Source organism: Mirounga leonina, unplaced genomic scaffold (genome assembly GCF_011800145.1).
Source record: "Mirounga leonina isolate KUSES-001 unplaced genomic scaffold, KU_Mleo_1.0 Mir_91, whole genome shotgun sequence".
Classification (NCBI taxonomy): Eukaryota; Metazoa; Chordata; class Mammalia; order Carnivora; family Phocidae; genus Mirounga; species Mirounga leonina.
In genome coordinates this window covers 39,574,717-39,590,687 of record NW_023270839.1, presented here as the reverse complement: position 1 = coordinate 39,590,687, position 15,971 = coordinate 39,574,717, and the positions used below count along the sequence as shown (strand labels likewise).

General features: G+C 36.6%; 1 protein-coding gene across 1 annotated transcript in view; it reads left to right on the top strand.

Moving 5' to 3' along the window:
- The window catches only part of CLPX (caseinolytic mitochondrial matrix peptidase chaperone subunit X), a 44,550-nt gene extending 31,382 nt beyond the window's left edge, over positions 1-13,168 (top strand). Inside the window, exons 8-14 of the mRNA XM_034994844.1 lie at positions 310-474; positions 1,309-1,397; positions 2,342-2,506; positions 6,287-6,586; positions 8,202-8,294; positions 10,071-10,177; positions 11,436-13,168. Coding sequence (XP_034850735.1) covers positions 310-474; positions 1,309-1,397; positions 2,342-2,506; positions 6,287-6,586; positions 8,202-8,294; positions 10,071-10,177; positions 11,436-11,526 — 1,010 coding nt within the window. The 3' untranslated portion in view covers positions 11,527-13,168. The remainder of the gene's footprint in view (positions 1-309; positions 475-1,308; positions 1,398-2,341; positions 2,507-6,286; positions 6,587-8,201; positions 8,295-10,070; positions 10,178-11,435) is intronic.
- The last annotated feature ends 2,803 nt before the right edge of the window (positions 13,169-15,971 follow it).

Genomic DNA, 15,971 nt, shown 5'->3' with positions numbered 1-15,971 from the left:
GGAGGGTCAGAGGGAGAAGCAGACTCCCTGCCGAGCAGGGAGCCCGATGCGGGACTCGATCCCGGGACTCCAGGTTCATGACCTGAGCCGAAGGCAGTCGCTTAACCAACTGAGCCACCCAGGCGCCCCACCAATCCCTAACTTCTTAATGGGAGTAATAAAAATAATATACCATTAAAACCAAATAATAGTAAAGATGTACAAATAATTTTTTATTATATACTAGTTTTAGTTTATTTTACATTTTTGTAGACAAATTGTATATCAACATATTTTTAGTAAACTTTTAGTTGCTGTTTCTATTTGTAGGTAAAACTCTGCTGGCACAAACTCTAGCTAAATGCCTTGATGTCCCTTTTGCTATCTGTGACTGTACAACTTTGACTCAGGCTGGATATGTAGGTGAAGATATTGAATCTGTGATTGCCAAACTGCTCCAAGATGCCAATTACAATGTAGAAAAAGCACAACAAGGTATGTTTTCAGTACAGCTTGTCTATCCCCAGATGTAGTCTATTGGAGAAGCAGTCTAATATTAAGAAATACTATAATTCTTGTTGTGTCAAGGAGTAAAATTCTGTAATTGTATAACGATAGCTGTGTTAAACATTTTCTAGCATACTAAGGGCCACAAGGTTTGCTTTGCCTTATTGTTGTAAGATGGCTACTAGGGTGAAAACAGGCCACATTACTATTCCATTAGATCCTTAATGCTATCATTGTTTTTCCTGTTCTGACTCCCCTCTAGACTCCTAATCCTGGGGTGGGGTAGGAGAGGGGGCAAGGACAAGGGTGGGAGAGTGCAGGATGAATCTAGAACAGATTAGCTTATTGACCTCCAGGATGTCATAGATTCTGCATTTCTCCTCTCCCCACCTATCATCTGTCCTTGTTTACATGAAGAGCTTGACAGCTGCCTGTCCAAATCCTTTAAGACAAGAGTATATAGATGGGAAAGAGTAAACTAAAGTTTTGCTAGTACCAGCACTGCATACACCCCATGCTTCCCACCTGTGCCTCTATCTCAGCTTCCTAGAATAAAGAACCTGAAAACATGAGTGGGGTAGGCTAACGTCAGAGAGAATTGGTTATCATACCCAAGTGATACTCTATAAAATGGATTATAAAACATTTACACTAAATTAGGAATGGGAGAGACAGCAGTGTATTTTTATGAAATTAAGCTTTGTATATGTTAAGTGTGAAAGATTGAATAACCTTGCTCTCTAGCTACCTAGTCTTTTAAAACTGAGGTTATCTTCTGAATATCTTTTTCATATTATAAATAGAATCCTCCTTAAATTATAGGAATTGTCTTTCTGGATGAAGTAGATAAGATTGGCAGTGTGCCAGGCATTCATCAGTTACGGGATGTAGGTGGAGAAGGCGTTCAGCAAGTAAGCAGTTGAATATTTTGTTCAAGCCCACTAAAAGGAAGGGAACACATCAACCTCCCAAATATTGTACGTTTGGTTTCACATTCAATTAGATTCTGTTTTGTTTATTTCTCCCACCCCAAACTCCACATACCATTTTAAAGTAGTTCAGATCCTAAGAGAAAGCTGTTGGTGATTTTAAGTACCAAATTACCTTTCTTAGGAAATTAAAAATATTTGAAAGGATAGAAAAAAATGAAATTTGATTTTTGTTGATTTTATTCTTTTGAGGCCCAGTTAAACATTTCTAGAAGACCCTTGAGAGTTCTGGTTCTAACCAGACATAAATGAAGTATGTACATGTATCTTATTCTTTTCACTTAGATAATAGGATAAAATAGATAAAATCGTGTTTCATTCTATGTAGAATGATAATTGAAGTCTTAATGCTCTATTGGCCAACTTGACTTTTTATTGGTAACGAATTATGATATAAAATACAGGATAAGGAAAATTGCTTTCATTTAATTTTGACCAAGACATAGAGAGGTCACACTTATAAAATGTGCTAGGTAATTTTTTTATAAAAGCATCTCAAAATATAGGTAGTCTCAAAGTTTATCAACTGTTCAAATTTTGAATGTTCCCACCATGGTTGGCTACCATCTTACAGAGTCATAATTCTGTCTTTAGGTCAGAATTATGTCTTTACCATCAAAAGCAACCTTTCACATTGACTATTTCCAGAGTGCATCAGGAATCTGTAACTATTCCAAATAAATTTACAAATTATTAATATGATAGTGCATTAGATTTTCATGTTAGTTGTAGAAATGTGGGAGTTTTCTTTAATTATGCTCATTGACTCTACCACACATTTTTTTCCCCTTTGAATCCCATTTTCTAAAGTATAATAAATAATACACTTACACAATGATGCTATAAATCATTTGTTCTTCATATAGGGGTTATTAAAACTACTAGAAGGCACGATAGTTAATGTTCCAGAAAAGAATTCCCGCAAGTTACGTGGAGAAACAGTACAAGTTGATACAACAAACATCCTGTTTGTTGCCTCTGGTGCTTTCAATGGCTTAGACAGAATCATCAGCAGGAGGAAAAATGAAAAGGTGAGTTTTTCTGAAGTGTTATAGAGTAGAGCACATTTGAAGTTATAGAGGATGGATGGTCAGTTTCTGTTCTCATACCTGCTGGCTGCCAGTTGTGGATTTTTAAGAGTTAGGTTTTCTTAGAGCATACCAGAAATATATTCCTAGGTTTTGTCTTTTTTTTTTTTTAATTTCAGAGTAGTAAATTGAAAGATTTCTAAAGATCATCTATTTAAAGGGCATTTTTAAAGTGTAACTTGATTATTTCGGTTTTATATTTTATCTGAGGAGTTCTTTTATAATTTGAGATAGCTGCATCACATCAGTAAAATTTCTATTCAGGCCTTTTACCCAATTCACCAGATCCTTATAAAGAGCTAGTCTTATCATAGATCACTTCAGACAATCACAAAACAAGGGGACCAGTTTGGGGGTTGGGGTAGGATTGTGATCCCACTTAGTTTTATAGATTTTTTTTAAACATTCTTGATTTTAACTTAAATAGCCTTGATTTTAACTGGAACTTACTTCTTCACATCTGCAAGGTACATGCCCAGTACCTATTTGTTGATTACAATAAAATGTAATGTCAGCACAGTGTCAAGAAGCCCAAAACACACCAGTATTTTCCATGTTTTTGTGTTTTACATAATAGCCACAAATGATTTCTTTTATATAACATAATATTCTATCTAAAAAAATATGGATCAACTCTGCTACATTGTTTGCTTTAAGTCTCCTTGGCTTTGTACCCACTAGATTAAATAGCAGTTTATTATCAGTAAAAAAATAATACTGCTAATGGGATGGTTGCCTGTGGTAGTTCCTTTGGATAGCCTATATGAGAAAACACTTTTGTACGAATACTGACTGGGCCATATAATGCTGTTACTCCTTAGTACCAGGCCTTACTCAGCATGGATAAAGTTAGATTTTAATTTTTCATATTAGTTAATTTATGTTATTCTTGCTTTTGAAATTTTGCATGAATTAGCCTAACAAATTAGAAAGAAGAAATTATTTCTTTGTATGTGAGAGAATGTGGGGGGAGGGAGGTAACTTTATATTCAAAATTCTGGGGGCACCTGGCTGGCTCAGTTCTAGAGCATGCAACTTTTAATCTTGGGATCAAGAGTTTGAGCTCCACATTAGGTGTAAAATTTACTTAAAGAAATTCTGTAACCAAAGACAAGGACCATGTTCTGATACTTATTTAAAATTACTGCTTCCAAAAAGAATTTGAAGCTAGGAACATGTAGAAAAAAACAGTTAAAAGTAACGTCAAAAAAGAGATCAGAAACATGTAGAAGGCAGGTTTAGGTCCTAGGTCATTTGAACTTCTTAATAAAAGTAGGGAGAAATCATGGGCTCTAGTATTACCTGAAAGGGGAAGCGTATGAGGTCTTTAGGAGAGACATTAAAAAAGAGTTTGTCATGTAGATCTTTATGGAAAAGAGACAGAGAGATACGAGAGTCTTCAACAGTGATTTTATAGAGGATTAAATACATCCATGTGGCTGTTGTTTTTATCAGCCCTTGTTGGAAGCCAGGGGTACAATATTAAATAATACACCTATGTTCCAACCATATCAGACTGCTTGCACTCCTAAGTTTTATTCCTCTTGCCTTTGCTCATGCCCTCCCCTACTTCAGTCCAGTTGGCAAATCTATGTTCATCTTTTAAGACTTGGTGAAGCTTTCTTGATCACCTCCTACCCTCCCTCCCCAGTATGTGCCTCTTTCCCTCCTTTCTACTGCTACAATTTCCTGGACGGTTGTCCTTCATTGCACCTATGATACTTTAATTCCTTCATGGGTTCTCACTCTAAATAAGCCCCTTTAGGGTAATGGCTGTCTTCAGGTTTGTGTTTCCAGTGTTTTATAATAATGCTTTGTAAATGTTTATATATATTACATAAAATAAATATACTTTTAATTATATATGCTTATATATATAATAAATGCTTACTAATGTTTAAATTATTGAATGGAAGGTATTTTTCTTCCTGATACACTATTCATGTATACAGCTTAGAGAAACAGAGGGATGAATTTTTAACTTAGACTATTTTCTTACATACCATGAGCTTCTCTTTTCAACAGAAGCTGTATGACATATCAAAATTAAACTTTCTGACAATTGCCTGGAGTATAGTTCTTTTATACCGACTGAAGCAAGAGCCATACACCTTAGATACCCAGCCTTTTTTTTTTTTTTAAAACAATGGGTGTGTGTGTGTGTGTGTGTGTGTTTAAAGATTTTATTTTGTTTTTTAAGTAATCTTAAAATTTAAGTAACTTAAAATTTTAAGTAATCTCTACATCCAGAACTCACAACCCCGAGATCAAAAGTCGCATGCTCCACCAACTGACCCAGTCAGGCTCCCCGATACCCAGACTTTTGCAGCAAGGTTAGCCTTCTTGTTTAATGTCATTCTTATATATTTTTTATAAAATTAGAATTATTCTAACTCATAGGTTGACATGTGCAACCTCAAATCATGATTTTAATAGAATGCTTAGCAGTGACTTAAGACACTTGTGCATAATTTCCTTATAAGGCACCTTGTTGCATAGGCACTGCTACTATTTACAATGTTAGAAAATTAATTTTGGTTACAAAATAATTACTGGTCTCCATTTTAACAGTTCTTACACATTTTAGGACCCACACTAGTCTAGAGGTCTCTGAAAAACCCTACAGCATCATCATTGAGTTCTAAGGGACCTCCCTTCATAGTTTTTACCCGTCTACTTTTTTTTTTTCACTGTTCAAAATTTATTTGGTATTTTAGTTGGTATGACACTTAGGATAGTTGGTTGCATTATCTTTTTACATTATATGGCCATGTACACTATATTCTGACATATATGGTACACAAAATAAAGGTCCTTCAGAACAGTTACGTACTGTACGTGCAATACTGAATTTATACATTGGATCCCAGGACGTGACTGACCGGAAAAGATGGACTAGGCATGTCAGATGTTGGGGGAAGGAACCCGAAGTGACAGAACACACAGTAAACACAACCGCAGCTCTGCAGTCCTGGCAGTGGTGCCTCTGAGACGGTGGGGCTACCTTACATTAACCAATTTAGGACTACAAAGACAGGTAGCATCCAGCATCAGGATACAGCTGCAGGGTTTGGTGAACCATTCCGATTTGGAACTTTAGGAAACGGATGTTTTTTCTTAGGCCATTTTAATATTACTTGAGTAACAGATCAGATAATAAGGACAATATACACAACCTCCAACTAAAATCCTGTTGTAGTCTAGATAGTGAAGTGGTACATTAGAAAACTTTAAAACTGCAGCTCCTTTTGGATCCCCCAAAGTGTATCTGCACTCTTCTTCAAACGGGCCTCCTCCTCAGGAGTCTGAGTCACCTTCACAACATCTGAAATTCCATTCGGTCCCGAGATGCAAGGAACACTAAGGAAGACATCATCTTTAATTCCACAGAGACCCTTAATCATGGTGGAAATTGGATGCACCCGCCTAAGATTCTATCTACTTTTACTAGAATTCATTCTTTGAGAGTTGGTTATTAAATGGTGGTTTAGTTCTCAATTCTAAAGGCAGATAGGCCTGAATTCAAATCCTGACTTTACCATTTACAGCAAGGAGAACTTGGTCAAGGTACTTAACCTTTCGAAGGTCATTTTCTTCATTTGTAAAATATGAATGACAATAGAACTTTCATCTATTGCAAAGGTCACATGAGACATGTATGCAAAGTACTTAATACAATGCAACTTCTTTCTACTATTTTTAATATCTGTCTTTTCTTGGTAGTATCTTGGATTTGGAACACCATCTAATCTGGGAAAAGGCAGAAGGGCAGCAGCTGCTGCAGACCTTGCCAACCGAAGTGGAGAATCAAATACTCACCAAGACATTGAAGAAAAGGATCGATTATTACGTCATGTAGAAGCCAGAGATCTCATTGAATTTGGCATGATTCCTGAGTTTGTGGGACGGTTGCCTGTGGTAGTTCCTTTGCATAGCCTTGATGAGAAAACACTTGTACAGATACTGACTGAGCCACGTAATGCTGTTATTCCTCAGTACCAGGCCTTATTCAGCATGGATAAGGTTAGATTTTTATTTTTCATACTTCATTTGTGGGTTTTTGCCATTGAAACTCTGCATAAATTAGCTTAACAAAAAGCAAAAACAATCCTGCTTATTTGAAATACCAGCCTATTCCTCACTAAATATGGAACTAGGAATCAGGGAAGGCAGATTGTGTTACACTAGACATTTAGGAGTTGGCTTTATTTTTTTCCTAATTAAAATCGTCATTGAAGTTGAAGCCCAAGGATATGTGTAGAGGGAAATTAAGCCAGCAGCCTACTCTCAACCCCTTAAGTCGGACACTTAAGGGGTTGTCCTTTCAGCCTTAAAATTTTAAATGCTTTTGTTGCAGCATACTGTGTATACTTTTATATACTTTTGTCTTAAGTTCTCTCACCTTCCACACCTACTTCTCTGTAGTCAGACATCCAATCCCACAAGCACACACATCTGGTCATATAGCTTAGGTTTTGGGTTTTATGAACTTAGTGTCTCTAAATATTAGTTTCCTTCTCTTCATTCTGCTACCACTACCTCAAGCTCCTTTATCATTCTTTACCTTGACCCATGCTTTTGGCTCCTAAAAGGTCTCCCTGTCTCAAGTCTATTTCTGACCACCACCACCAAAATACCATTGCCTTCCATTTTACTTCCAGAATGGATTTTTATATTGTTGAACATAGTGCCCAGAAAATAGATTTTAAGTTCTTAATAAATATCTAGTGAAGGAATAAACACAAAGCTAGTTACTCCTCTCAAATCCTTCATTGGTCCCCTTGCTTTGTTTAATGCCCCCACATTGGTGCTCCCTTAGCACCATTGTGCATACACTGCTGTAAATGCTAGTGTGCTAATTTGTCACCACCCAGTAGACTTAAGTTCCTTGAGGGCAAAGATGGTAATTCCTCATTCCATCTCTAGTATATACACACACGTAAGGGCCCAATAAGTGTTGAATAAAGTCCTAGAAAGTCCATGTTAATCTAGAAAACCTCTTCAAGGACTAATGACAAACTTGTGATTCAAAATCACAATGAGAACTGTTACTTCTCATAGGCTAATTGACATAAACAAGTGCTTGAAGGCAAGGCTGTAAAGCACCATGAGAGATAATTACCTTACTTAAATTTTACATTTTCTGGAAGTAGAAATTAAATTTGCTTAATACCAAGATCTTGTGAAGTCTGATGTTCCAAAGTATGTTGACTTTTTTTTTAGTATGTTAATAAAGTATCAATAATTTGAACTCTATTTTGGAATTTGTGGTAATTCAGATTTGTCTAAAGTTTTGCCTTTGTTCTTTAGGATCAGAGCGTTAGTAACACTCTTTAAAATGAGTGATGAGTGTTTTCAAGGAAGAAAGTGATGGCCAAAAAATGCTTTAGTCTGTAAGGGGATAGATTGAGTCAAGACATGAAGATCCTGTGTTTCTAAGTATTAGTGAATCAGTGTACTTAATCTGCTTGAACTTACTTCTTTACCTTTAAAGTTAGGGCATTTGTCCCTTTTTGTTCTACAAAGACTAGGAATGATGGTAGGTAGTAACAGTTAATAGATCAAATGCTATATGGTTATATTAGGAAACTATAATCAGGTATTATCTAAGTTCTCATTTCTTTTTATGTATTTGTAGTGTGAACTGAATGTTACTGAGGATGCTTTGAAAGCTATAGCCAGATTGGCACTAGAACGAAAAACAGGTGCACGAGGTCTTCGGTCCATAATGGTAAGTTGGTGTTATTATACAAAAACTAGATTATTTTCTTGCTCTTGATTTTGCAAATATTAAGCCCCCATGTTATTTCTTTGGAAATATATCCAGAGAACTGGCCTGGTATTGTTTCTTGTGATTTTTTTTGTTCCTCCATAGATTATGTTTTTCTTTATTATAAAAAAGGAACTGTAAAGTGTTTGCAACAGGGGCACCTGCGTGGCTCAGTCAGTTAAGCATCTGACTCTGGATTTTGGCTCACGTCATGATTTCAGGTTTCCTGCTTAAGATTTTCTCTTTCCCTCTCCCTCCCCGCCTCCTCTCTCTCTCTCTCCTCCAATAAGTAAGTAAGTAAGCTTTTGCAACAAAGGACATAATACCATTAAAGAAATAGAGAAAATCAGGATTCTGGGAAGGAGAATTTAGAAACTTTTACTCAGGCCTTTTGACTAACCTCTCCAGAGCACTGTCTCAGAGCCATTGAAATCCTCATTCTTGTCTGTTTGAAATTAAATTGCAGATACCATATTTTTTACCCTTAAATTCTTCACTATGATATGAACTCACTATTCTTTCTTTCTTCTTTTCTTCCCAGAGTGTGAGCGGCGGGGAGGGGCAGAGGGAGAGAAAATTTTTTTTTTTTAAGATTTTATTTACTTGACAGAGAGAGAGATAGCAAGAGAGGGAACACAAGCAGGGGGAGTGGGAGAGGGAGAGGCAAGCTTCCTGTGGAGCAGGGAGCCCGATGCAGGGCTCGATCCCAGGACCCTGGGACCATGACCTGAGCCGAAGGCAGACGCTTAACAACTGAGCCACCCAGGCACCCCAACGGAGAGAGATTCTTAAGCAGGCCCCACACCCCAAGTGGAGCCCCATGCAGGGCTCAATCTCATGACTGAGATCATGACCTGAGCTGAAATCAAGAGTTGGACACTTAACTGAGCCACCCAGGCACCCTGTGAACTGCCTGTTTTTTGTTGTTAGAAATTCTAGAGACCCAGCCTATTTTCAGCCATCACCTACTTTCTTCTTTATAGTGTTCTCTCCCCTACTTTCCAGGTCTGGCTGTACAGTGGGTTACTATTTTCCTTTGTGCTCCCAAAGCAAGCACATGTTCCTATTCTCTTTTAAGGATTTCATTGCTAATTATTAATTCTCATCTCAGTAGGACTTTTTGGTTGGAACTACACATTTATCACAGTTTGAGATTATACTCTCTAATGAAGTCCTGGACTTCAGGTTTTACTGATTAAGGACAGATTTATAAGCATGAAAACTACAAGAATAGGTCATATAGTTAACATTTTGAAAGACATTTTATATACTCCCAGTATTTTCCTTAAGATCTGCAGCCCTGTTGAAACAAATGCTTATTTGAAGTCATAGTTCAAAATTGAAGAGTATGGTAGAGTTGGCTTAGGATTAAATCATTTTCAAAGTAAGGATTACCATTTGACCTCTTTGGTAATAGAATATGCCAAGAATTCTGAGTAACACCGGAATCCAGAAGTATAGTCTTATGTGTGCATGGTGGCCTAAGTAGACAGAGGTACAGATAAATAGCTTTCCCTTATAGATTGAATTCCCTCTGAATTTAGTTAGCAGCTGCTTTAATATGAAGACTATGAGAGCTTTTTATATTGATTTTTTTCAACATTCAGTTCCTGGTACAAAATTAGGGATTCAGTAGTATTTGTTGAGTTAATGAATTTGATTGGTGGCCTATAGAATGTAAGTATTTTGTATGTAACTGCAGTTTTCCATATAATTCATTACTTTTTATCTCTTTAGGAAAAGCTGTTACTAGAACCAATGTTTGAAGTTCCTAATTCTGATATTGTATGTGTGGAGGTTGACAAAGAAGTAGTAGAAGGGAAAAAGGAACCAGGATATATCCGGTAAAGTATATTGTCAAGGTTGAACAAATCTAAAACTTAAGATCAGCTCTTTATTGCTATGGTTTATTGGTCTGTTAAAAATTGCATAAGCATCCTTATATTCATAAGAGTGCGGTAATCTCATAAATTTTCTGTAGAAAAAATACTCTAATTTTGATTTATAAAATAATAGTATTTTGTGAGTCTTTGAAAATTGATCTTCTAAATCAGCCTTCCCCTAAGGAAGAAGTATCAAAAGAGACATAGAAGTCATCCAAATGAAGAGATTTAAATGAACTTTGCTGCTAATTCTGTCATTTATGAATGACTTGTTTCATATCTTTCACAAAATTTTCTCTCGGTTGTATTATGTCAGTTGACAGATTGACACATCTTTCACTGCTTCATTTATTTATCCCAGGGGTCAGCAGAGTTTCTTGTGAGGGGCTTGATGAATATTTGAGGGCCTCGCAGTCTGTATTGCAGCTCCTCACCACTGCCCTCAGAGCACAATAGCAGCCGTAGATAATCGTAAATGAGTGAGCATGCCAGTGTTCCATTAAATCGTTATTTAAAAAAACAGGTGATGGGCTTTATTTGACCTGCAGGCTATAGTTTACTGACCCCTGATCTTTTCAAGGAATATTTATTATACAGCACTTGACATTAGTGTTACATACCAGAAATTAAATTTCTGTTTTAACTAAGTCACAAGGTATGTTATGTTTTATGTTTGCTTATCTTCTGAGATAACTTAGGAGGTAGTTGATTGGTTATTCAGAGACTTAATCTTTTATTGGCTAATGGCAATATATGAAAAAATTGTAGTGTTCTGATCATAATTTTGGCTAACTTGAGTCAAGTCAGATTTGGTCAGAAGCTGTTGACTTCTTTACTACAGGTATATGCTAAATGTCAAGCATTTGAGTTTAAATAATAGATTCTACCTTTTTGGCGGAAAAAATGATTTTTTAAGACTTCGTAGTTGAAGCCTTGTCAATTTATTTCAGTAATAAATTTGTTAAGGAAAATATTGGGAAAATTACTCAAAATTTCTTAAATTTTCTCAAAATTTCTCAAAAACTCTTAGTTATGCGATCTCAGTGTTTCTTGTATTTCACCACTAAGCAATGTGAGTATTAAAGTGCTCTTAATATTTTCATTTTTAGTGTGTTTTTTCTAGCTAGATGGATTAATTTATCATTTTGAGTCTAGAAATCATGTTTACCCCTAATTTTTATTTAAAAAAAAAACAAAACCTAATGGCTTTTTATGATAGGGCTCCAACGAAAGAATCCTCTGAAGAAGAGTATGACTCTGGAGTTGAAGAAGAAGGATGGCCTCGCCAGGCAGATGCAGCAAACAGCTAAACTGTCAGACTTCTGTCCTGTATATAAAACTTTTCCTTCTTTTGTTTATGATCGTAACTGTTTCTGCAGTCTGACATTAAAAGCATTGGATCTATCTTGGATATCATACATGGTCAAAAGCCTTTAGGATGTAAAAATCAGATCATGTATATTACGTAACATCACATTGATTTATACAGAGGACATTATGTGGACTTTAATGATACAGTGTTCAGAGATAAAATGTACATTATTTTGGTTCAGTTTTTTAAAAATATGCTTTAACAAAATTCTTAGGAGTTCCTTTAAGCAATGCAAGTGTTGCAATAACTGGATTTTACAATAATGTTACTCTACAAATGGGAAAATAAATTCTTTAAAATTAAAATCGGGATACCATTTTTTAGTTTAACCTTTTCCTACCCATATCTGTTACCTGAAAATATTGGAATTTTATTCATCTTAAAAATTGGAATATGTGGGTCTCCAAGTAGTTAAAAATTTCATGGAAAAAGTACCCTGAAGAACCATATTTTGCTGATTTATTTAGCTGTGTTCCTAGTCTTATCTGCTAATGCATGATATCAACTTCCCAATTGATACTATAGAAAAGGCCATTCCCTTGCTGATTTGTCTGATTTATTTTCCATCCTTGATCCATTTTAGTACGATGAGCACGGCAGATGGAATTGATGTCTGCCTTAAATCTTCAGGAAAAGATCATCTAATTCTAAAAGTAGCATGCAGCATCATAGTAATGGCCATGTGCTAAACTACCCTGCACTTACCTAAAGTGCTGAGCTAGTTTTATTTTGGTTTTTTTGGTGCTGGATATCTGTCTTAATTCCTTGGTGTTGTAGAACATTGAAGAAAATCTATGCTTTGCTCTCAGCAGAAATGAATGTGTTCACACTAAAATTTAAGTTACTAACCTCCATTATAAAACAAAACTAAACAGTAGGGGAAATTTGGAGGGGCTTAACAATGAAAGTTATTTCATTTGATTTTATAAATATTAAAGTATTTGGGTGCCTTTTAAGCTTAATGATGATACAAGTTTCTGTACTGTGTGTTCAGTTCAACCTCATTTGAAATTGTTTAAATCGAAGTACATTTAAATACTTGTTTCTGTTATTTGGTTTATAGACTCTTGAGTTTTCCTTTTACCCCCTTTTTCTTAGGAAAAGAACTTTAAGCTATTAGCAAATTCTAAATCCTATTGATGAAAAATTGGGCTTTCTATGATATAATAAGAGATGTGAGATATCTATTTATGGCTGGGTAGGACCAGAAATGCACTTCTGCAGAGTGATTAAGCCTGGTTGCTATAAAATGGAACAGAAGCAGGTATCCTTTTTAGTCTCTATTAATGGTTACAGTTCTTTTCAGGAAGTCTTTCATATTATAACTCTTCATTATCTTTCTCTTATAGCGTCATCGTTTTCCTTTTTGTAGAGTGAAAATTGGAGTAGCTACTAAATATATTAAGGGTAATCCTCCAGAAATGGACTGGGAGACATTTTAGTCACAACAACTTACATTTGGTTTTGGAAATTGTTAACAAAGCATAATTGATGTTTTTAAATCAAACAGAGTATAACTACAATTTGTATCTTGAAACTTATGTTTTGGCATTTGAATAAAACAAAAGTACTAAATGAAAGCCAGTGTGGTGGTATATCCATATGCAGTGCCATTTTTAAAAGGATACAGTTATCATGAGCTGCTTTGTTCTACTGATTGGTTAATCCTTGGCACTTTCATATATCTCTAATAAATGCTACTAGTTGTATATTCCACAGACAAAGTTCTGTTATTAAAGTTTATGTTAAACATTTATTGAGAACCTGCACTTAAATGTCCTGCATGGGCCCCACACTAGATTAGACCAAGTTTTTCAAGAAGATTACTAGTCTGCTAGGGGAAGCAAACACAAACATCTCTGCATCTTAATAATGGAAATGAAGTAGGTACCAGGTGTGGGGACACAAAAGGTGGTGGCCCAGATGGATCTGGGAAGATGAAGGAGAAATTTGCCAGAAAGAAATAATGTAAATTAAACCAAAATCTTGACAAATGTGGAACAACTAGGGAGCTTTATTTAGGAGTTGAGAAATCCTAAGCTTATTTCTCACATGTCTTTTCCAGGTATACCATAAGTTCCACTAGGGTGAAACCCGTATATTCTGTTACTATAATCAGCACCAACCATAATGTCTCCCATATTGGGTGCTCCATCCATTTTAAAACAATAGAATATCTTGTATGCCATTAAGTTGTAATTTTATGCAGAAAATAGCGGGGCATTATTAAAAGGGTATTAACCAGGAGAGTTGCACATCATTAGATGTGTATTTTGGATTGTTGGGAAGGGAAGGCTCTGAGGAAAATGGAGGGAAACAGGACAAGAGGCCTCCTTGCGGACAGTCCTCCAGCACTTGCCCCTCTCTGACCTCATCATTTTCCTTCTATTTTTCAGATCAGTTCTCACCATGCACACAAAACTCCTTTGAATTCACATCCACTCCATAGTAAACTAAAAGTTGGTTTTCCTGTTTCCAGTTCCCTTTCAGACTTTGATTCTGGGTGAGATGAGAAGCTATTGGAAGGTTTTGCACAGAGAAATGACATAATCGGACTTAAGTTTTAAAAGACCACTCAGTTGCAGTATTAGTAAACAGACTATGGAGGAGCAAGGATTGAATCAGACACACTCAGGCCTTTTTATTTATCATTATTATTTTTTTAAAGATAATGGATTGGTCTGAGGTGATGGCAGTGGAAGAGCAGATGGGTAGGTGTTTTTGCATATCTGAAAAGAAGTGGTATGTCCTTCAGTGGGGAAACTCAGTATTACAAAGGTGTCTATTAACCCTATATTAACTTAGGAATATTGCAATAAAATACCAAAAGGTTATTTTTTTTTAAAGATTTTATTTATTTATTTGACAGAGAGAGACACAGCGAGAGAGGGAACACAGCAGGGGGAGAGGAAGAGGGAGAAGCAGGCTTCCCGCGGAGCAGGGAGCCCGATGCGGGGGCTCGATCCAAGGATCCTGGGATCATGACCTGAGCCAACTGAGCCACCCAGGCGCCCCACCAAAAAGTTTTAAAATTGAAAGTAGGCAAATGGATTCTAAAGTACATATGGAAAAATAAACAAGAATGATAAGCAGAATGATAATGTGCTCATATAGTGCTTACTCTGTGTCACTATGTTCATTTAATGCAACAACCCTGTGAGGTAGGTGCTATTATCAACCCTTCTTAGATAAACTGAAGCTGAGAGTGCTTAAGTAGCTTTCCCAAGGTCACACAACTAGTAAACAACAGCCAGGATTTAACCCCAAGTAGACTGGTTCCGTAACCTCTCCACTTAACCACATTGAAAGAACAATGAGGAGGGGGGCGCACCTGGGTGGCCCAGTCGGTTAAGCGTCTGCCTTCAGCTCAGGTCATGATCTCATGATCTCAGGGTCCTGTTACCGAGCCCTGCATGGGGCTCCCTACTCAGTGAGCTTCTCCCTCTCCCTCTCTGCCCTCCCCCATGCTCGCTCGCTCTCTCCCTCCTCTCAAATAAAATCTTAAAAAAAAAAAATGAGGGGGCTGCCACTTCTATTTAAAGATTCTATTTTTTTTGAGACAGAGAGAATGAGAGACAGAGAGCATGAGAGGGAGGAGGGTCAGAGGGAGAAGCAGACTCCCTGCCGAGCAGGGAGCCCGATGCGGGACTCGATCCCGGGACTCCAGGATCATGACCTGAGCCGAAGGCAGTCGCTTAACCAACTGAGCCACCCAGGCTTTCTGCCACTTCTACTTAAAAGAAACTATTAAAAATATAAATATTATAAAACTTTAAAAACTTAAGTGTGTACCAGTGCATGAATGAATAGACCAATGGAAAAGGAAAACCAGAAATATATGAGAATTTAGTATTGAAAACGAATGAAGCCAAATAATAGGAGTTTAGTAATGGAAAAGGTGATACTTCAAATTAGAAAAAGAATAATTTTAAATAAATGGTATTTGATGTAGGAAAGATGTTAGGGTTCGAAGCCAATGGTCAAGAAAGAACTCTTGAGACATCTTTGGTGCAAAAAGGTCATTTTATAACAGCATGGGGACAGGACCCATGGGCAGAAAGAGCTGCACTGAGGTCACGAGGCGTGGCCCATTATGTGCTTTAAAGTTGGGAGGGTAAGGGATAGGGGAAGTCTCTAAGGAATTTGAAGCAAGGTTTTCAGGACCTTGAGGGAGCTAGCTATTGTTGGGAAAAATCATTTATTACTGTCTAATAAAGCCTTAGTCATGAGACCCTTCAGATGCATATCAGTAAGTCATATGCTTGGAGGATGATTGCCAACATGTATCTTGGGGAGTAGAGATAAAGGAAATTTCCAAAGGTATTTTTATATGTTAAAGCAGACTTACAGGATCCTGGGGGATCAGGCTAAAATTGCCTTTTG